We start from the raw sequence: 21,434 nt of genomic DNA on the forward strand, positions 1-21,434 counted from the left end.
TCCCTGATATACAAAAAACTGGTCAACAACATGTCGGATCCTCTTCAGGCTCTCCGAGAGAAGTGGACCAGGGATGGCATAGAAATGGACGACGAGGAATGTCAGGAGGCATTCTCCTCTCCCAGAGTTGTAGCAATACCAGCTTATCTCCGTCTTGTCCAAATAAAACTTCTCTACCGTATTTACGTAATGGGCCCCAATTGGTGCGAATGGGGAGGGTAGAAGAGGGCGCCTTCAGGCGGTGCTGTGGCCAGCTGGAGACCTTTTTTCACATACTTTGGGAATGTACACAGATCCAGCCCTACTGGGGTGCTATTCACGACATCATCAATACTGTTTTGTCTGCGCAGCTCCGGGTGGAGGCCCGTAGGTGTCTCCTAAACATCTGGGAACCAACCGGCTTGAATGTCTGTTTGACGCAGTGGGTAACATTGGGGCTAATGCTGGCCAAGAGGAATATTGCCCAGCGATGGGTCATTGGCTCCGCCCACGGCACAGGATTGGGGAAAAGACGTGGACTGGGCAATGTTTAGAGAAAAAACTGTATAAGTGTTGTGTGGATGTCCCAAAAAATGTCTCGTGTGTGGGGCTTGTGGAACTCCTATTGTGGAGAAATATGCCAGTCCCCGCTGGCCCCTGCATGGGATGATCCCCCGACGCCCTAGACCTTCCACCATACATGATTGTATTTTGTAACACTACCCACTGTACAACTGATGCCTATCGTACTGCTCCTTCTGTATTGTCACGCTATTGCTGATGTTTGTTTTTTCTTAATAAAAAATGTTTTACAGAAAAAAATTGTCTCTTTCAGATGCAGATATTACTTAAGCTATTGTAAAAATCTTTACTTATGCCTTGCTACATTAGCTTTGTCTAAAACATGGTATTCAGAACGTTGTTGTCAGAGTAGCGAGAGGCAAAGATTCTACTTTAATTTACTATGCTGTTGCCCAATGCTTTGTATGGGTTGACCCATTCTCACCTCAGTGAGAAAGTAGCTGTGCTTAATTTGCAAAATAATGAGCACTGGTGCTCAAATCTCTGCTTATAAGCACGCAGCTGGCACAATTAAATATCAGCGCACCGAACACCAAGGGTGCTTATTCTTGAATCCACTTCAGTTCTCTTTAGTCCACTGCTAGACACTTCCTGCACCCTTTATATCACTCTTGCCGGTTCCTGCTTACTCCATTGGTGGTCGCTTTTCAGTCTTGCTCTTCCTACTTTCCCCTTTGTGTGTTTACCCCTCTTGTGGGGGAGGGAGGCGGGGTGAAACCCTACCTAAGCAAATGCCACAATCCTTGTCAAGGTGATCCACAAAAAGTCCCCAAATTAACATATGCTTAACCTTCTGATGGATTGGCACAGAAGCAGTCAGGCTTAACTTAGAGGCAATGTGTAAAGTATTTATGCAACACTTAAGCATTAATGAAGTGAAAACAGAACACAAGAAAAATCCCCACCAAAAGTAGGGCATATTTTAATAAAATATTTGACACCAAAAAGACAAAAATCCAATCAGTAAAACTGGAGTTATGAATTTTTACAGTTGATAGTGAAAAATAGCACATAAAAGATCAAATGGCAAACCGCAGACATCTAGTAGCAAGAGACCGGGGCAAAGTTGAAAGTTATGACACCCCGTGATGGACCGTGTGTCGGATACATGAAGTGGATTGGGCCCGGTCTCTGTTTACCTTGAGACTTAAAAGAAATTTTGGAAGAAAATTTATGAGAAGGGAAAGTTCAGCGGGGCAAGGCAGGTAGGTCCTTGTCTCCTATCGGTTCACAGAGAACCTTTTGCTTGAAAATTTTCTAAGTCTCAAGTTTTTGATGTGGGCAATCCAGGCACCTTGAGTACCACTTCCAATAGCCCATGACTGGAGGGGCCTCACTTAGAGGGTCCGTACTCAGGCAGGGTCCAGGTGCAGGACAATATGTTGGGTGCCTTTTCTGTTCTTGAGGCTCTGATCAGGAGGCCAGCCAACTAGTTCTAGAGTCACTCTGGAAGTCCTGGGTTCAAATAGAAGAGCATGGCTCAAGCAGCAGGGCAGTCCCCCGGCGGGCTCGGAGTAGGCTTTAGGCAGCAGAGAAGTCCTTATTGGTGCAGAAAAGCAGTCTTCTGAAGTATACAGTAGGCTTCAGGCAGTACTGTAAGAGTCCTACTGCAGGACCAGGAGTGAACTGAAGAGTTCGTCTGAGAGTCCTATCTTTATATCTGGGCCTCCTTTGAAGTAGGAGAACATTTTGGAGGTTTCTCCTTACAAAAGTGTCAAGAATTTCCTGCCTCTCTGTCCTGGTCCCAGTCTGTCTGCAAGCAGAAAAGGCTAGTGGGAAGTTTTTTGTGGGAGAGCCGGGAACAATCGATTGAAGTGCAATTTGGGGTGTGCACAGATCTGCCCCCCACCCCCACCTGAGATGGTCCATCCAGGCACATCTAGCCCCTCTAGTGTGTGGATGTCTGGGAGAAATGTACAAAGGTCAACTACACCCAGTCATGAGACCCAGGCTGCAAATGGCTAAGTCAAGAAAATGCCAAATTTCTAAGAAGAAGGGTGACATACCCTGAAACCGGTCCCAGGATGCTTGTTTCCGGTCCAGGGAGGACCTGGCCTGGCAGTTCGGTCTGTACTGTTCCCATGGGGCACAGGGTCAAGACTGATTTGCATATGGCTGGGTCCAAACTGGGATGGAGTAGTGGGCAAAAGAACAATGGATTTAACCCAGATCTTTTGACTGTGGGGGAATGTTTGCATTGTCAGCATTCCGTCCATCATGTGTTTGCTGTAACAACTTTCTAAAAGTGGCATTTTCACAATTGGGACTTACAATCAGACTTTACCCTCAAAGAGGGGTTTGAATTACATTTCCTCAGACACCAAACGTGACTTTTCTTCCTGCTCCCAATCACATTTTATCACCTATCAAATGTAATAAGGTAACCCAATGTTCTCCTATGGGATAAGTAGGCCTCACAGTAATGAAAAACACATTTGTGAGTTTATCACTCTCAGGATGTGTTAAACTTAAAAGTGCATGTCCATCTTATCTGAAAGAGACAGTTAGTTATAGATTCCTTACCTTAGAATTGCCCCCAGGAGTCAGACTGGATCCTGGGAATTTTTTCTTAGCAGTACCCTTGCGCATCAGTAGGTGGAGTTGGTCAACTCCACGTCTGTCGTCAGCGTCGTGGTCATCGGGACAATGTTGCGGTGCCTACTAGATGCCGCCCATGCATGCTGACGTCTGTTCTTTCTTTTCCGCGCCAGCCTAGTGCAGATCCGGAGAGAGCTACCCCTTTAGTCCCTTTTTGACTAAACTTTTTTTGACTTCTGTTGACTTCTTTTCAAGCCTTCGACTCCTGGTGTGCGAGGGATGTGCCATCTTCGGACCGGCTTCAAGCCTTGCGAGGCCTGTCACAGGCTGATGTCAGTGATGGAGCCGCACCTCGTGTGCCTTTGGTGTCTGGAGCATGACCACTACCCGAAGTCGTGCTCCGACTGCTGGGCCCTGAATCCAAATTCTTTGTGGGAGGGGTCCCAAAAGCTCTTTGAGGCCTGGCAGTCAGCCCCGCGTCACTCCTGTTCTTGTTAGAGAGGAAGGTTTTGAGACCGCTCACGGAGCCCCCACACCTCGTCCCAATAAAAAAGTCTTCAAAATCCTCAAGTAAGTCGAAGCACACAAAGAAGGCGTAGAAGCACCGGCCCGCTTCGCCTTCTCCCTGTCAGTCGGCTCTTTGCGACGCAGGATCCGGAGCATCGTCGCTCTAAGGCTCTGTCTCCAATGCCTGATTCAGGGATGACTCTGCACCTTCCCCTGTTTCTGGGAGCTTGGTCTTCCCCTGCCCAACTTCATACATTTTATAGAGCTCTCCACCGTATCTTTGGGCAGCCCGAGTCCGCCGGTGCGCCTTCGGGCCCTGCGGAGCCAGTCGGGGGTCCTGGGACTTTGATGCCAGAGGGCCCCTGGAGATCAAGGCCTAGATTTTACTTGACCTTCCCCGGCAACGATCCCGGCGACAAGGCTCCCTGGCATCAGCCTTTCCCAGGCCTACGCCGTTCCCACCCTTATCCCCGAGATGTACCCAGAGCCGGACCGACGTAGAATCCGATGCCAGAGGGTACTTTTGTTTGCCTGTTCCTCCCCGATGTTACCTATCGCCCAGAAGGTGGTGATGAGGATTGGGAGGGGTTGCTGGATCCTTCGGCAGAGCAGCTTGAAGAGCCGGACTGGAGAGAGGGCCTGGGTGATTCCAGTGGTCTGGACACTACTCCAGACCTTAGCATGCTTTCTACCCCTACCGTGGCTACGGAGGAGGGATCGTCCTATGCTGTGGTGGAGAGAAGGGCAGCTGAGGCCTTGGGCCTGGAGCTCCCTTCAGTGGTAGTCAGGCTTAATCTCCTGACAGAGGTGTTTAACCTGCAGCTACCTCTTCTAAACCCTTCTTGCCGTTCAATGAGGCCCTCACTGATGTCCTCCTGGGCACTTGGTCCAAGCCCAGCACAGGGGCTCCTGTGGAGAGGACAATTACCCGCCGCCCCCGCCCTCCCCCTGGTGACCCAGTATTCTTCACCCAACACCCTTTCCCTGAGAGCTTGGTCATCCAAACCTCTTCATCAATGGATGCATTCCCTTCTGCCCTTCCAGATAGGGAATCCAAGAAGCTGGACCATCTTGGGAAGCGTATGTTCTTCTCTTCCAGCTTGCCACTGCGGTCGGTGAATACCACGTGCCTCTTGGGCCGCTTCTCCCAAACCATTTGGAATATGGTCATGCAGGTGCTGCCTCAGTTCTCAAAGAAGGCCTTAGCCATTCTCTCCCAGGCAGTTGCTGATGGAAGGGACGCAGCCAAACTCACCATTAGATGTGGACTGGATACCACTGACTCACTGGGTAGAATGATTGCCACTTCGGTATCCCTTAGGCACTACATCTGGTTGAGGATATCTGGCTTTTCAGGGGATGTCCCGTCAACCTTGATTGACTTGTCCCTTGAAGGCCGTTATCTTTTTGCCGACAAAGCAGACTCTGCGCTGGAGCACTTCAAGATTCTAGAGCTACGGCCAGATCTTTGGGCCTCACTCCTGCCTTCTTGCCCACTCCAGTCTGTTTTTCGTCCCTTTCATGGCAGCCTCCATACCTTCCTAGTCCGACGTTTCAGGCCCATCAACGGCCACTTAGCCATCACCTCCTCCATTGGCAATCCATCACGTTGGACAGGTGGGTTGTGCAAATCGTCCAAAGTGGCTACTCCCCTCCCTCCATGCCACCGTCTTTCGATCGCATATTGGAGGATCATTTGCCACTTCTCCACCAGGAAATCTCAGCTCTCTTGGCCAAGGGAGCTATAGAGAGGGTCCCTGCACCAGAAGTAGGTCGTGGTTGCTATTCCTGCTACTTCCTGGTTCTTAAGAAGGACAAATGCCTGCGTGCTATTCTAGATCTCCGGGCCCTAAAACGCTTCCTCCGAAATGAGAAGTTCAAAACGCTTACGTTGGCTCAGGTCCTGTCTGCCCTCGATCCAGGAGACTGGATGGTTGCGTTGGACTTGCAGGACGCCTATTTCCATATTCCCGTCTTGCCAGCCCACAGATGCTATCTACGGTTCATGGTGGGTCACGAGCACTCTCAGTTCACAATGCTACCCTTTGGCCTTACCAGGGCCCCATGGGTGTTCACAAAAGTAATGGCGGTGGTCACAGCTCATCTGCGCAGGTTCCAGTCTTCCCCTATCTCAACGACTGGCGTCTCCCACCTTCAAACTACATCAGACCTCCTGCATTCGCTGAGGTTCACTATAAACGTATCAAAGTCACACCTGACTCCCTCTCAGGCGCTCCCTTTCATCGGAACTGGACACCGTGCAGTTTCGGGCCTATCCTCCGGAGCAGCGAGTCCGGTATATTTGGGTTATGATACCAATGTTTCAGCCTCTAACTCGGATTTCGGTGAGAATGACTCTGGGGCTGCTTGGCCTCATGGCCTCCTCCTGGTGGATCATGCCCGATGGCATATGTAGGCTCCGCCGTGGGAACTGAAGTTCCAATGGGTACAAAATCAGGGGAATCTTTCCGACTATTTTGTATTTGTATAGTCCATTTATATCGCGCTAACAATCGCTCCAGGGAGCATCTCGGCGCCAAAAAGAGGACAACCAGATGAAAAGGTTGCCTTACTGCTCAAGGAGACCAAAACCGGAGTCACACCAGTGCTCTGGCCATTGGGTCTGGAAGATTGTAAATCCAGGTTTTCAATTGCTTACGGAAATCGGATTCCCTGTCTAGTGCTCTTAGTGCAGGGGGCAGCGCATTCCATGCTTTGGCACCCAGTACCGCCAGAGATTTACCCCCGCGGGTTTTGAGTCTGAAACTTGGAATGGTCAAAAGATTGGCATTTGAAGATCGTAGTGCGCGATTGGGACAGTATTTAACAAATTTTTTTCTTAGGTACATGGGGCCTGAATTGTGTACAGCGCGAAAGGTAATTGTTAGTACTTTGTGAAGGACCCTTTTGATTATAGTCAGCCAATGCAATACATTGAGGGCTTTGGTTGCTGAAGATCTTCTTGGCCATTTCAGAACAAGCCTTGCCGCAGCATGCTGTACCATCTGGAGTTTATGTGTAACCACCTTATTGGTACCAGCATACAGGCTGTTGCAATAGTCTATGCGAGAGGTGACCAATGCAATCGTGACTGTTTTCCTAGCTTCGAGGGGCAGCAAGTCAAAGAACTTTCTGAGCATTTTTATTACCCCGAAGCAGGTGCCTGCCACTTTTGACGCCTGATGTTTAAACGATAAGTCGGCGTCAAACTGCACCCCAAGGTTGCGAGCCAAGGAGGTAGTGTGGGGTGGTATTTCAGCCTTCTCAGGCCACCACAGTCTAGGGATGAAATCATTATTAGGGCCTATGGGCATAATCTCGGTCTTGCCTGTGTTACATTTTAAGTGGTTTTTCCGCATCCACTCAAAAGTGGCCGTTAAGCAACACTTGAGTTTTTCTTCCCAGACCTGGTTATCTTTGTCCATGACCAGGATCAGTTGAGTATCGTCGGCATATGCTATTACATCTATGCCGTAGGACGATATCAGCTGTATCAGGGTTGCGGTATAGACATTAAACAATGTCGGACTCAGGCTAGAACCTTGAGGTACTCCCGTTGACAGTGGCTTCTCACTGGAACGAAAATCCCCCAAGGTCACCACTTGTCGCCTGTTACCAAGAACGTTTTTTTATCCACTCTAAGGCAATGCCTTTTATGCCAGATGTTATTAGCCGGTCTATTAAGATAGCATGTGAGACCGTGTCGAAGGCCGCCGACAGGTCTAATAGTATCAGGACGGCCTTCTTGCCTTGATCTAAGGCTGAGCGGATGGTTTCTGTGGTGAACAGGAGGGCCGATTCGGTGGAATGCTGGGTCCTAAAACCAGCTTGGTTAGGGTGCCATGTCTCATTCTCTTCCAAGAAGTGTGTCAGCTGTTTGTTCACGGTGGACTCAGTGATTTTGCACAATGCTGGAAGTAATGAGATCGGACGTAGATTAGAGAGTGTGGTGGGGTCGGGGAGTTGTTTTTTTTGTAAGGGTTTTACAGCTGCCAATTTCCACTCAGGGGGAACGTAGGCAGTGGACAGAGAGTTGTTAACAATAGTATTTATGTCCGGGTTAACAATATCAGCAATGAGATGTAGGAGTCCTATAGGACATGGATCGAACGGAGATCCTGACTTGGTTGCCAAGATAGCCCGTTTTGACTCCTCCAGGCTGATTGTACGGAAAGCTGTAAGCTGAGGGACTTCCTGCCTAGTATTTTCATCCTCATATATTTGATCGAGGGTGGGAGCCTCAAAGTCGTTCGTCAGCCCCTTAACCTTTCCCTCAAAGAAGCCTGCGATAGAATCACAGAGCGCCTGTGAGGGAGGGATGTCCTGCATTAGCCATTTAGGTTTACTAAAGTCTTTTACGATATTAAAGATCGTCTTCTGTTTACTATTGGCTGTTTCTATGGCTGACGTATAGTACTTTGTTTTGGCTTGTTTGATTAGTGCATGGTACGCTTTCTTGATCTTTTTATATTTACTGCGTTCTGTGCTGAGGTAATTTTTCCGCCAGCTACGTTCAGCCCGTCTAAGTCCAGAGGGGACTGTGAAACAGCTGCAGTCAGGGTTAACGAAACAAGCTTGGGTCACAGGCAGATCAGATCACTCTCCCTTCCCCAACCAGATCCAACAGTGGTGACAGATACTTCACTCCTGGGATGGCGCGGCCACATGGCAGAGGCCGAGACCAGATGCGTCTGGTCTCCGGCGAAGTCCAGACTCCATATCATCCTGCTGGAGCTCCTGGCGATCCGACTGGCACTGAAGGCATTCCATCCCTCTCTCAAAGGGAAAGTTGTGCAGGTGTTCACAGACAAAACCACAGCCATGTGGTACTGCAACAGACAGGGCTCTTTGCCTCTGGACATGGCTGGAACATCAGGGCATGCACCTGGTGATTCAACACCTGGCGGGTTCTCTGAATGCCAGGGCGGACGAACTCAGCCATTGGTGCTTGGTCAATCACAAAATGGCGTCTTCATTCGGAGGTGGTGCAATGTCTCTTTAAGGGGTGGGGAGAGCCTTGTTTAGATCTGTTCACCACCGAAGAGATCATGCAATGTCAGCAGTATTGCACGTTGGAGGTTCAATTGAGGCACTCGCTCGGCAACACTTTTCGTCGCGAGTGGAACTGGAGCCTCCTGTACACATTTCCGTCCGTACCACTTCTGCCCCGAGTGCTCAAGAAGATCAAGCTCAACCGGGCACAAGTTGTTCTTGTGGCTCCGGATTGGGCATGAATAGTCTGGTATATCGAGCTCCTGAGCATGGCCATCGATCCTCCGATCAGAATGCCCCTTTGGGAGGATCTTCTGTTGCAGCAGCAGGGGACGGTTCTTCATCCGAACCTGTCCAGCCTCCACCTCCTTCCTTGGAGATTTAGCGGCGACAGTTGACAGCTTTGGACCTTCTGTCCGAAGTATGTAATGTCATCATGCAGCCAGGCATCCTTCCACTAAATTAGTATATGCCTGTAGATGGAAAAGTTTGTTGCATAGTGCACAACAAAAGCTGTGGATCCCCTTTCTGCCCCTCTTTCAGAGGTCCTTTTGTATATACCTTCTCTTGCCCAGCAGGGTTCTGCTCTGGGCATCTCAAAGGCTATCTTGCTGCCATCTCTGCTTTTCTTCTGCTGCCAGATCAGCCATCCTTATTCAAGACTCCTATTGTTAATATTACTCATCTGTTTCTTCCACCTCCTTTCAAAATGCCCCAGTGGGACTTAAATCGTGTTCTCACATATTTGTGCTCCCTTCGAGCCTCTTCATATCTGTCCTCTCAGGCTCCTTACTCTCAAAATTGCCTTCCTTGTGGCCATCACCTCTGCTCGCAGGGTGAGTGAGCTTCAAGATCTGCCTTCCAAGCCCCCTTTCTTCTCTGTGCATCCAGGCAAAGTGGTGCTTAGAACGAGGCCTTTGTTTCTTCCTAAAGTGGGTACACCAGTACATGTAGGACAATCTTTCACTTTGCCTACCGTTTTCCCACCTCCGCACCCTTCCAAGGAGGAGGAAAGACTCCACCAACTGGACCCTAAACATGTGCTGTTATTCTTCCTTGACCACAATAAAGATTTCCGGGTGGATGATCAACTCTTTATTGGATATGTAGGTGTGAAGAAAGGCCAGGCTGTTCAAAAACGTACCATCTCTCGATGGGTTGTCCTTTGCGTTAAGGTCTGCTATGCTTTAGCGAAGAAGGATTCTCCAGTGGGGTTGCGTGCTCATTCCACTAGAGCTACAGCAGCAACCACTGCATTGGTACATGAAGTCCCACTCCTTGAAATCAGCCAGGCGGCAACATGGACATCCCTGCGCACGTTTACCAGACATTACTGCCTGGAAAGCCAAGTATGGAGGGATGGCTATTTTGCCTGTTCGGTCCTCCAGGACTTTCTCATCTGAAATTGGTTCGCAGATCCTCCTCCGGGGATGGTATTGCTGGGGAATCTATTCCAAGGTAGCAAATCTACAACTAACTGTCTCTTTCAGATTAACAAGTTACTTACCTTCGGTAACAATGTATCTGTAAGAGACATATGTTGTAGATTCCTTACCACCCCACCCATCCTCCACGCTCTGCAAACTGATTTATAGGGATGGAGACTCCCTTAGGGGGCCCTAGTTGTGGCACACCAGTGGTCAATGTCTTGCATGGCTCTGTGCTCCTGGCGTGGAAAATCGTTTCAGAACTGATGTCGGACTGCAGGGGCGGCAGCTAAGTAGGCACTGCGACATCACCCCCACGACCACGACACGGACGACGGATGCAGTATTCAACCAACGCCACCTGCGGATGCACTGGGGTACTGCTAAGGAAAAATCTCCGAATCCAGACTGACACCTGGGGTAAATTCTAACATAATTAATATACAACTAACATGTCGCTTACATTGTTACTAAAGGTAAGGAACTTGTTCTTCCGGGTGAGGCTGCTGTGTCAAGAGAACATTTGTTTGTGCATATCTGCTGTATACGCCAGACCAAGGCTAACATAATGCTTGAGTGGTTGGTGTGTTCTTTTCAACCACTGTGCCTATAGGAGGAATAAAATTGCATTTTGGGTCCATATTTTGCATTCAGCATTAGTGTCTTTCCGACATACAGGTGACTGACATGATTAAAGTGATATTAAGCATCTTTTAGCTGATTTTTTTTTAAATCAGTTTCTTCACGAGTTGCCATGCAGCGGGGGAGGAGGGGGAGGGGCTTTTCCCTGCTATTGGCTAGGTCTCCTGTTTCTGGGCGTTGAGAAGGCGGTAGGTTTTTCCACAGGTTTAGTGGGATGTTCAGGTTGTGCTGCACTAGAGTGGCAAAGAGAAGGGCAAATTATTAAAGGGGCTGAAAAAAATCTAGTTGTGATTAAGAAAGGGGAGAATATGCCGCACCTGAAGGGAGACCCCAGGATCCACAGAGGCAGTTTCCTGGTCATCCGGTAACGGAGAGAATATGGGGAGGGAGAGCCCAGGATCCACAGAGGCAGTTGCCTGGTCATCCGGTAACAGAGAGAATATGGGGTGAGATTATTATTAGTTTGAAGAGGTCTATGAAAGGGAAGGGGAATGAAGGAGAAGGGGGAGGACACAGACAACATGCACAGAAGATCCCAGCTTATTGTGAGACTTAGAATTACAGCTGTGCGAGCAGCTTGTGCCCATCCAGGCTCTGTGTGGAGAGCCCATGTCCTTGCCTAGGCATGTCCTCGCTGTGGTCTATGCCTTCCGGCTCTATGGGCACATCTGCGCTCCATGCACTTCTTATGGCTGCGTTCAACCGCTCATGTACTTTTAGGCTCTGTGTGGAGATCCGATGTCCTTACCTGGGCATATCATAACTGGCTATCCATATTCTGTGCACCCAGCTCTATGGTCACATCTGTAGTCTGTGTATTTCTTAGGCTCGTGTCCATATGCCGCCTGCGAGACTGGGCGTTGGCAGAACTCTGCAGAATCTGAGTTTTGATATAACTCTGTGGAATTCCACGTAGTTCAGTGCTGCGACTTCTGTCCACCCCAAATCCTAAGCAGTTAACTCCCTCTCCACCCCTGTAGTCTTCAAAACCATCTATTCTTAAGAAAAACAATCCATGAGGGTGTTGTGTCCCAAGCTACTGAGCCAACTCCCTTGCCACGTCTGCAGCCTTAAAAACATATTTTCTTAAGAAAAGCAAAGATATTTCTGTTTCATTGATTATTCTTAGGTCTCGCCTCCACAGCGCGCATGCGCTGCTTTGGAAAAATACTTATAGAAATCGCCTCAGCTTCTCAGCCAAAAATGTGCAAACATTGCATTGCTTTCAAAGGCAATGCGTGCACGTTTGGCAATTCGCTCCCGGCCTGCAAAAAGCAGCTGTGGCAGGAGAAGGAAACATTACTTTCCCTCCCCTGCAGCCCTCCTACGCGCTTCTGTCAAAAACTGTCAAAAAATGGTACTGAGTAGTAAGATCCACTGATCATGGCCGCGCATCTTGTTCCCCAGTGTTGCTGCTTGTCTCCTTTACTCTTTCCCTCTCCTCCCACCTTCTTCCCTCGCCCTCTCGTATACCACCTTCTTCTCAACATTCTTTCCTATGTTCAGTATTCCCTCGCTCCACCTCTTCCCCCTTGCCTCTTCCCGTCTATCCTTCCCCTCTTGTCTTCCCTTATTCCAACCTCTTTCTTGCCTCCCTTCTCTGGATTGCTGTCTTTCACTCGGACCCCTCAGCCTTGTCCCAGCTCCTTTCATGAGGCGTATTTACAGTACACGGATTTATGGCGGGGTGACGGTTCTCCGTCTGACAGTCTGTGAGCGATAAGAGGCTTCCTGCTTTTCTGCCCTCCGCCCCCCCAGCATACTCGCTGTCCGGGCCACTCCTGGCAGGCTGGGTGGTGGGGGCTCGACAGCCCGCTAGATTGTGTACAAGCTCATTTTGCACAAGGATTATTGCATCAGGGAATAAATGTAGGAAACGGACTATGAACCCATTGCAAAAAATGCATCACACATCTATTGCTTATAAAGACTTTAATACGGACAGCAGATTTTTAACTAAAACCTAGTCCCTGAATAACTGTTTTGAAAAAGAATATTTGTCTGAACCCTGGTATCGAGTGAGACGGCAGATACAGCGCACAATCGAAAAATGATGGGGTGTGGACAGTGAATAGATACGTTCCACATGGCCAGAGCTCAGTATACACGGAAGGATTTGACTGTCATCCTTTTTTGCGAGGCCACTTATGCCTTGTATACCCTTGACGCTCAACAAACTAGAAAATAATAAGAAATGACAAATATTCTTTTTCAAAACAGCCATATATGAAAAGATCATTACTGACAAAACTTAAAAACCGTGATGGCAATTGCCCCATAAAAAGATTTGTGTGACAACATTGAAATCCGTAGAAAAACTTTCCGCCCTGAAGAAGTCCTACGGACGAAACGCGTTGGCTACGTTTCTTCTTTTTAAATTGGAAAATTGTTAATAAAAGCAAAGAAAAAAAGAACCTCCAGTCCTACTGAAATGTTTCTTCGAAGAATGTATTCAATGTTATTGTAAAAGATATACTGTGTGGGGTGCTGTACCATTGTGCTGCTTTGAATTATTGGGAGTCTAGGGGTATATGACTTCAGGTTAATAGCACTCACAACAAATTCACTGAACCACACTATATAGGATAAATGTGCAGAGCGTTTGGCCTGATACCCCTGCTTGGTGTTTTGTAAAGTCGAATTCATGCATCAAGTAAACAATGTATTGATTTAAAATCCCAAATTGAAATCAGAGAATCAGGTTTTGCTGAATTTCACATTTATAACGTACCCTCACAAGTGTGCAAAATGTGCCAGTATGTCAGAATTATCACAAACAAACATTTAAGGTCAGGTTTGGGAGTTTAGGTATTTCTGGGAGTGGCACGTTACAAAGGAAATCTAAACATTAAAAAAATCAAAGCAGTGGTTATTGTCACATAAATTGCAAGTAATTTCTGACTTCCTACACATATGCGTCAGCATTATTCAGCACAACCACAGCATCACCCAGCGCCACAACAGCATCACTCAGCGCCACCACAGCATCACTTAGTGTCACCAAAACATCACTCAGCACCACCACAGCATCACTTAGCACCACCACAGCATCACTCAGCACCAGCACAACATCACTCAGCGTAACAGCAACACACAGCACCACCACAGCGTCACTCAATGCCACAACAATATTGCTCAGGGCACAACAGCATCACTCAGCGCCACCACAGCATCACTCTATGCCACCACAGCAACACTCAGCATCACCACAGCATCACTCAGCACCACAGCAGCCTCACTCAGCACCACCCCAGCCTCACTCAGCGACACCTCATCATCACTCAGGGCCTACAGTGTATCATGCAACAACATCCCAGTATAGCTCAACACCACCACAGCATCACTCAGCACCACCACAGCATCAGTCAGGGACACAAAAATATCACTCAGCGCCACCACAGCATCAGTCAGCATCACCACAGCATCACTCAGGGTCACCACAGCATCACTCAGGAATACCACAGCATCACTCAGTGCCACCACAGCATAACTCATGGCCAGCACAGCATCACTTCAACGACACCACAGCATCACTCAGTGCTTCTTACGCTTTTTAATTACAACTTCTCAGCATGCTGCACAGCAGCCACACTTCTCTAAAGCACAGCTTAGAAACATTGGCAAAGTCAATAGCTCTACCTAAACACTTATAAGGCCCCCCATTGCATAGCCAATAGGTCTCGCCTTTCAGACATTATAAGTGTTTAGTTATCCAGCACTATATCCTTGATTAAACATCCAGTGTTGCATGGCTAAACACATATAAGGTCCCAAAAGCGAGACCTATTGGCTATGCCATTGCTTGTTTTTATTTCTGTCTATACTGGGTGCTCTTTGAGAATCTTACTCAAAGCATCAAATTCCAATGTTGTATCATCCCCAAGTAAATGGGCAAGTATGATCTGTTAAATGCTATTTAAAATGTATATCATTCACACAAGGTATCTTCGTACTAACAGTTCAGAGAGTGGCAAACAAGAAAGAAAAGCCATAGCTGCTTGTCGAATGCTTGCTTAGAGAGCCATGACTTTAGTGCTTTACTACAAGGGGCCACTTGAGTAATCAACAGAATACTTTTTGGGAGGGCATTCCCCTCATTAGGCCCCAGCGATGAAAAAACTGCACACTCCTCCTCTACTTTTTAAAAACTGGGCACCACCAATACACTGGTAGATGCAGATCAGAGAGTCCTTTTAGAGGAATTGCTTGAAATTCGATGTTTAAGAAACTTCAGTAACATCCCCTTAAAAGACTTAAAAAACAGCAGAAACTTTAAATGTAATTCGCTGTTTAATGGGCAGCCAGTGAAGATTCTTCAGATAATAGCATTCAATAATCTCAATAATTCATTGCCCAGTCAGTGCTTTTCTTTATAAAGGAAAAGTACTTTATTGTACCCACACTAAATATTCACATAAAATAATAAATATTTAGAGGTTTGCAGGTGGGGTTAAAATTGGAACCTCTCCTAAACCCTCATAAACAGACCTTGCCGAATAACCGGGGGCAAATCATGTACTCTAAAGTAATATTGCATGGGGCATCTAATCCTGTAAATGTAGTCTGTTCCCATTGTCTGTGGGGTGCCATACCACAAGTTAGACACCACCAAAACCAAAATCAGACTTCTGTAATTGTCTGTTACAGAAAACATATAGGGTGTCTCACAATCAAAAATCCTTGCTGGCTTTGTCAAGATGTTCTATCTTTAATTTATGAAGTCCATAGTCTTTGTCAGTGCATTATTTTTTTTATCAAAACACGGGTCCACTGGAGTTGACATACATTAACCTTTCCCAATGCGCAAGTCGTCTACTGGCTTTAAGAATGGTTTAAAAAAAAAAAAAATATGAACAGTAAAGAAAACAGCCGTTACAATTAAACTGTCTTTGTTAGCAGTGGTCGTCCAGCAACCATTCCGGTCTCCACAACGCAAAGCATCTTCCAGACATGCCACACTGAGGCTAGTTGCTCTGGGTGTCCTGTCTTTCCTCGGCATGCACGTCTCTCTCTCCTGGAAGACCTGGAGTTCTAAAAATGTAATTTTGCCAAGGGGCATGCCACTGCTCAAGGCAATCCCTCCCAGATATATGTTTCTGTTCTGTGGGTAACCTCGTCCCTGTTGGCCATAATGTATATATTTGTAGGTCTTATGGGACGTGCTGCACCTATTCTCCTTTTCTTGATAACTTAAGTTCTGCAGCCGATTACTGAACAGGGACGGTGGCAGTCAACCTCTGGTGCCATCCTCCAGGGGTCTCCTGAGCCCAAACTTTTGTGTTGAAATACCGGCACCTCTGGCACTGTTGCTTTCTTCTACTTAGCATCAACGTAACAATGCTACGGTCAGTACTACTAGCAGTAATAGTACTGCTAGCATTATATGGTGAGTGGGCTGTGGCAGGGTCGCTTACTGCTGGTGCGTGAAACAGTTGTCTGGGCAATGCAAAGGTAAATGATAACGCAATCTTTTTAAACTTTGAGCACGTTTTGTTTTAAATACTTTACTCAGATTTTAACGCGTGGCATCACGATATTGTATTAGTGTACCTACCTGCTATGTGGGCTCGTCAGGGGGTCCGTGAAAGCCTGGTCTCAATTTCCTCCTTTCCGCCCTGGTCCGACGCGGTGATAGCACCATTGCGCGGAGGGCGTGGAAGGGTAGAGACAGGCACTTCCTGTTGGGGCGGTTAGTGCTCTAGTCGCCAGCACAGATTACTCGGGAGGGATATAAGGCGCAGAGGATAGGGCCGCGACGTGGTGAGTGGGCTGTGGCAGGGCCGCTTACTGCTGGTGCGTGAAACAGTTGTCTGGGCAATGCAAATGTAAATGATAACGCAATCTTTTTAAACTTTGAGCACGTTTTGTTTTAAATACTTTACTCGGATTTGAACGCGTGGCATCACGATATTGTACTAGTGTACCTACCTGCTCTGGGGGCTCGTCAGGGGGTCCATGAAAGCCTGGTCTCAATTTCCTCCTTCCTGCCCTGGTCCGACGCGGTGATAGCATCGTTGCACGGAAGGCGTGGAAGGGTAGAGACAGGCAGTTCCTGTTGGGGCGGTTAGCGCTCTAGTCGCCAGCACAGATTACTCAGGAGGGATATAAGGCGCATGCTCAAACGGCCGCGTACCGAAGGCAAGCCTGTCTGCGCCCGTCCGCGGATGTACGGGGATCGGGGCCAGAATCCCTGCCCGACCCAAGGGGATAATACAATAGGGTAGGACAGATCTATTGATTTTATGTCCCCCTATGATGGATGCTTGTAGACATAGCATGCTGGCCACTCGAGTAAACAGGTGCCAACATTGCTTTTTTACTCTGAATCGGGAACTACACAGTCAGATGGGAAGGAGGCTTCTTTCGGGAGGGCTACTAAATTGTAGGTCCCTCGGCAAACACAACATTGAGATCTTGGAGCTTCTTGTTGAGGAGGCGCTCGACGTGCTGTTCCTTACTGAGACTTGGCTGGGGGCCAATTCGGATCCGGACATCGTAGAGGCACTTCCCTCTGGCTATACGATAACCAGAATTGATAGAGCAGTGGGTATGGGCGAAGGGATTGCAGTAATTACGAGAGCTCCATATAAATGTACCATGGACCCAATCTCGGTGACTGCGAGTGAGGCGGGTTGTTTTGTATTAAAACTGGGCCCAAATTCCTCAGTGACTGGGATCCTCATATATAGACCCCCAGGACCCTTAGGTAATTTCAGGGAGAGTTTGCTGGAGGGCATGGCCCACCTCGGTATTAGACGAGACAAATTCTTGGTTCTGGGTGACCTTAATGTACATTTTGCAGACCCTATGCATAAGGAGGCTGCTGAGTTGCGACAGGATTTGCAGTCAATGCATTTGGATCTAAAATCCTGCTCCCGTACACATCAGCAAGGACACCTGTTAGATCTGGTGTTTTCAAGCTGGGAGAATGTGGAGGTAATGACTCCGTTACCAGTTCCTTGGTCGGCCCACTTTCTGGTACCGTTCAGCATAGATATGACTACAGAGGAGAGTCATAAGGGGGTAATGAATAGCTATCCATGTAGGAAGTGGAAACATTTTACTCAGGATAACTTCAACAAAGAGCTGAGAGTAGGGGGCCCCCAAGGAGGCTCTCACAGTGAGACTGCGAGTGAGAACCTGGAGAGGCGTATCCTTAACGCACTCAATAAAGTGTCACCGCTGCTTCTGAATAAAACTGAGAACAGAGAGCAGAAATCCGCTCCTTGGTTTACCCCTACCCTACAACAGGCTAAGGCAGGCTGCAAGCGACTGGAGAGAAAATGGAGAAAGGGATTTCGACCACAGGATAGATTGTTATATAGAGAAGGACAGAGAAGATATCAAAGCCTACTCAAAGGGGCTAAAGCCACGCACTACAAAACCAGAATTGGGAACGCTGAGAATTCCACAAAAGAACTTTTTAAAATCTATAAGGAAATCTCCACCCTGGCTAGTTTGACAGCATCTAGCAATGACTCGTGGAAGAATGCAATAGGGTGGCAAAATACTTCTCACAGAAGGTGAGGAACATTTATTCATCGTTTTCCGGCAGCCCTGTGAGTGGAGCTGATTTTGAGGAACATGTGGGAGATTGTGAGACGGGGCTGAGACTGAACCACTTTACTGTCCCCCCTCCTGAGAATTTAAGGAGTATCTGTCTCAGTGTAAAATCTGGTTCTCCAAGAGACCCTGCTCCTCCTAAGGTGATGGGGGAAAGCTTGGAGACTCTTGAGCCCTATATTAGACATGTCCTTGATATCTCATTCTCCTCTCATACGTTGCCAGTTAATTGGAAAAGAGCTGTGGTTCTGCCTATCAGGAAGAAACCGAATGTTAGCCAGGACATTCTAGAAAATCTGCGACCCATCTCGTTGCTGCCTTATTTAGCTAAGGTAGCAGAGAAAGTGGCCAATAAACAACTTATGGCTTACTTGGAAGACGCTAATCTCCTACACCCCTCTCAATCGGGATTTCGGACAGGCTATTCCACGGAAACTGCTCTATTAAGGGCCACGGAGACCATCAGGCAGGGAGCTGATGTGGGACACACCATGGCACTGATAATGTTAGATCTCAGTGCAGCGTTCGACACTGTGGCGCATTACACCTTGCTGCAGTGTCTGAACAGAGGTGGTGTCTCAGGTCCAGCTCTGAGGTGGCGAATATCTTTCTTAGTAGGGCGCAGTTTCCAGGTCAGACGAGGGAATTACTACTCCGATGACATCTTTCTGGAACAGGGGGTACCTCAGGGCTCGGCCCTGAGTCCCACCTTGTTTAATTTATACATGTCTCCGCTGGCAGAGATTGTACAGGCTTTTGGGGTAGAGGTAGTCTCCTATGCAGACGACACCCAGTTGCTGATCTCCGTATCCCAGGCACCGTCGGCTGCGGCATCCAACTTTAGAGCATGTATGCAGGAGCTTGCCTCCTGGATGGATAAGAACTGCCTAAAGCTGAATGGTAGCAAGACCGAGGTGCTGGTGGTAGGTGGAAACTGGTCCAGCTGGACCTCAGAATGGTGGCCGCCAAGTCTGGGTCTTACCCCCACACCTTGCACTGAGGCAAAAAATCTGGGCATCTGGGTGGACCCCTCCCTCTCTTACGACGGTCATATCCGTCGCTTAGTGGGGAAATGTTTTGGAGTCTTAAAAACTTTACGTAAAACATTGGATCTTCTCCCTCTGGAAACCAGGCAGACGATGATACATGCTCTCATCACATCCCGTCTTGATTACGAGAATCTACTTTATCTGGGAGTTTCAGCCAAGAACCTGGGAAGGTTACAAGTTCTTCAGAATGCGACAGCAAGGCTGGTTCTGATGCGGCCCAAAAGAGCGGCGTCAAAGCCAGCCCTTGAGTTTCGCAAATGGCTCCCAGTCAAAAAAAGAGTGCAGTTTAAGGCACTACTTACCTGTCATTGTATCATTCATAATGTGGCCCCGGCATATCTGGGGAATTTGGTCACCAGATATGTACCAGGAAGGTCCCTTAGATCCTGTGGGACTGGGCAGTTGGTAATTCCTAAGATAAAGAAGGCGAGAATGGGTGGTCGCTCTTTTCGCTTTCTAGCAGCACAAAACTGGAAAAAACTTCCTTTATCTCTTAGGCTAGAAAGATCGGAACCTAACTTTAGGAAATTACTTAAAACTTATCTGTTCACTGCCTAGTGTTCTCAATCTGCTGGCGTATTGCTCCACTGTTTGGTCCTCTCACCCAGCGCGGGGACATGCCGAGATGGCGTAAACAGTCGCTTTATACATTTCCTTTATTATTATTATTATTATTACAACTTGTGGTGTACTCATGACCATATTTAAAGAACTGTGGGCCATATTATCAAGAAAGCGCAATACATTATCGCCGCTTTTATCTGCAGGAAACTGCCGCTAAAGCGCGATAATGGGCTTGATAATATGCCCTTGTGAATTCCCATAGAAGACCAGGTTAACAGCAGAACCTGGGCTTCTATGAGAATTCACAAGGGCATATTATCAAGCCCATTATCGCCGCTTTAGCAGCAGTTTCCTGCCGATAAAAGCGGCGATAATGTATCGCCCTTTCTTGATAATATGCCCCTAAGTGTAGTCCGTGAAATAGTAGCTGTTTTATTCATATTGGAAGTGCGGTAGCATTTACTATTACTAGCAAGCAACATAGTAGTATTAGAAGAGTTACTTCTAGCACTGATCGAAGAATTTATAGCACTAATAATGCTGAGGTAATACTTAGAGGGGGAAAATTATCCAGTTCAGCATGGAACTGGATGAAGACAGGTGTGGTAATTCATGTTGTCCAGTTACAGACTGAACATCACAGGACCAAATCCTACCATTAGCTACTCGAAAGGTGCTAGCACTTTATTGCTGACTTGTTCTGAATATGGGCGCTATTTTTTGTGGTTCAGGAATATTAATTAGTTTGTTTTAAGTAGGTCAGTGCGATTTAGAACAGCATAACTACGAGCAATTCTCGAAATTAAGCCAATACACCACATCAGTGATTTTCAAGGTTGTCCAGGTGAAAATATTATCACAGGAGACCGTGGACAACACAAACACACAGAACGTGAGCGGAGGCTGTTCGCACCACTTGTATTTTTTGTGCTTTTTGCGCAAAATGTATCCTCACAGCAACAAAATGGACACGAGGATACAATTGGTGCTAAAATACAGCTCTAAATGCCATATTTCTATTGTGCTTAATTTTTTCCAACATTTCGCGTAAGCAAACAAAAGAAAGTTCATAAACTTATCACACTTTAACTTTTAAGTCATTTGCATCAACAAAGATGCATTCATTAGACAGTTACCACTGTTTTAGAAAATAAATCTTACCATCCATCATAGGCAAAAAGTCCATTATAGAGTGCCAAACTAAAAGATCCAACAGTAATTTTGGAACCTTCAAAACTGTTCTCAAAGCTTTGTGTTTTTCCTGTTAAAAAAGGAACACACAAATGTAAGACACGCATCATCATGACATTTGAGTAACTTTACAAACGACTGTCCCATGATGCTTAGTTATTTATTTGCTTTAGTCTCGTTTAAAAAAAACAAAAAAAAACATTGAAACTGGCATCATCTTGCATCCTCAAACATATATCCAGTGAAAATGGCCATTTATTAAGTAACAAAATATTGGTGTTATTACATATTAGAAAAATATGTAAACACTCCACCTCAATTGAGACTAACAGGCGTTATCAATGGTTATTAGCTCTCCAAGATAACTGAGTAGCAACAATGGGTTTGTTGGAAATATTTA

At 47.1% G+C, this 21,434-nt stretch overlaps 1 protein-coding gene across 2 annotated transcripts in view; it reads right to left on the reverse strand.

Annotated features, from left to right (window-relative positions):
• The window catches only part of SLC7A9 (solute carrier family 7 member 9), an 824,809-nt gene that overhangs the window by 338,886 nt on the left and 464,489 nt on the right, over positions 1 to 21,434 (reverse strand). For both annotated transcript variants that reach the window (XM_078669571.1, XM_078669572.1), the window contains exon 6: positions 21,005 to 21,104. In XM_078669571.1, coding sequence (XP_078525697.1) covers positions 21,005 to 21,104 — 100 coding nt within the window. The remainder of the gene's footprint in view (positions 1 to 21,004; positions 21,105 to 21,434) is intronic.

This window comes from Lissotriton helveticus, chromosome 12, assembly GCF_964261635.1.
Source record: "Lissotriton helveticus chromosome 12, aLisHel1.1, whole genome shotgun sequence".
NCBI classification, from domain to species: Eukaryota; Metazoa; Chordata; class Amphibia; order Caudata; family Salamandridae; genus Lissotriton; species Lissotriton helveticus.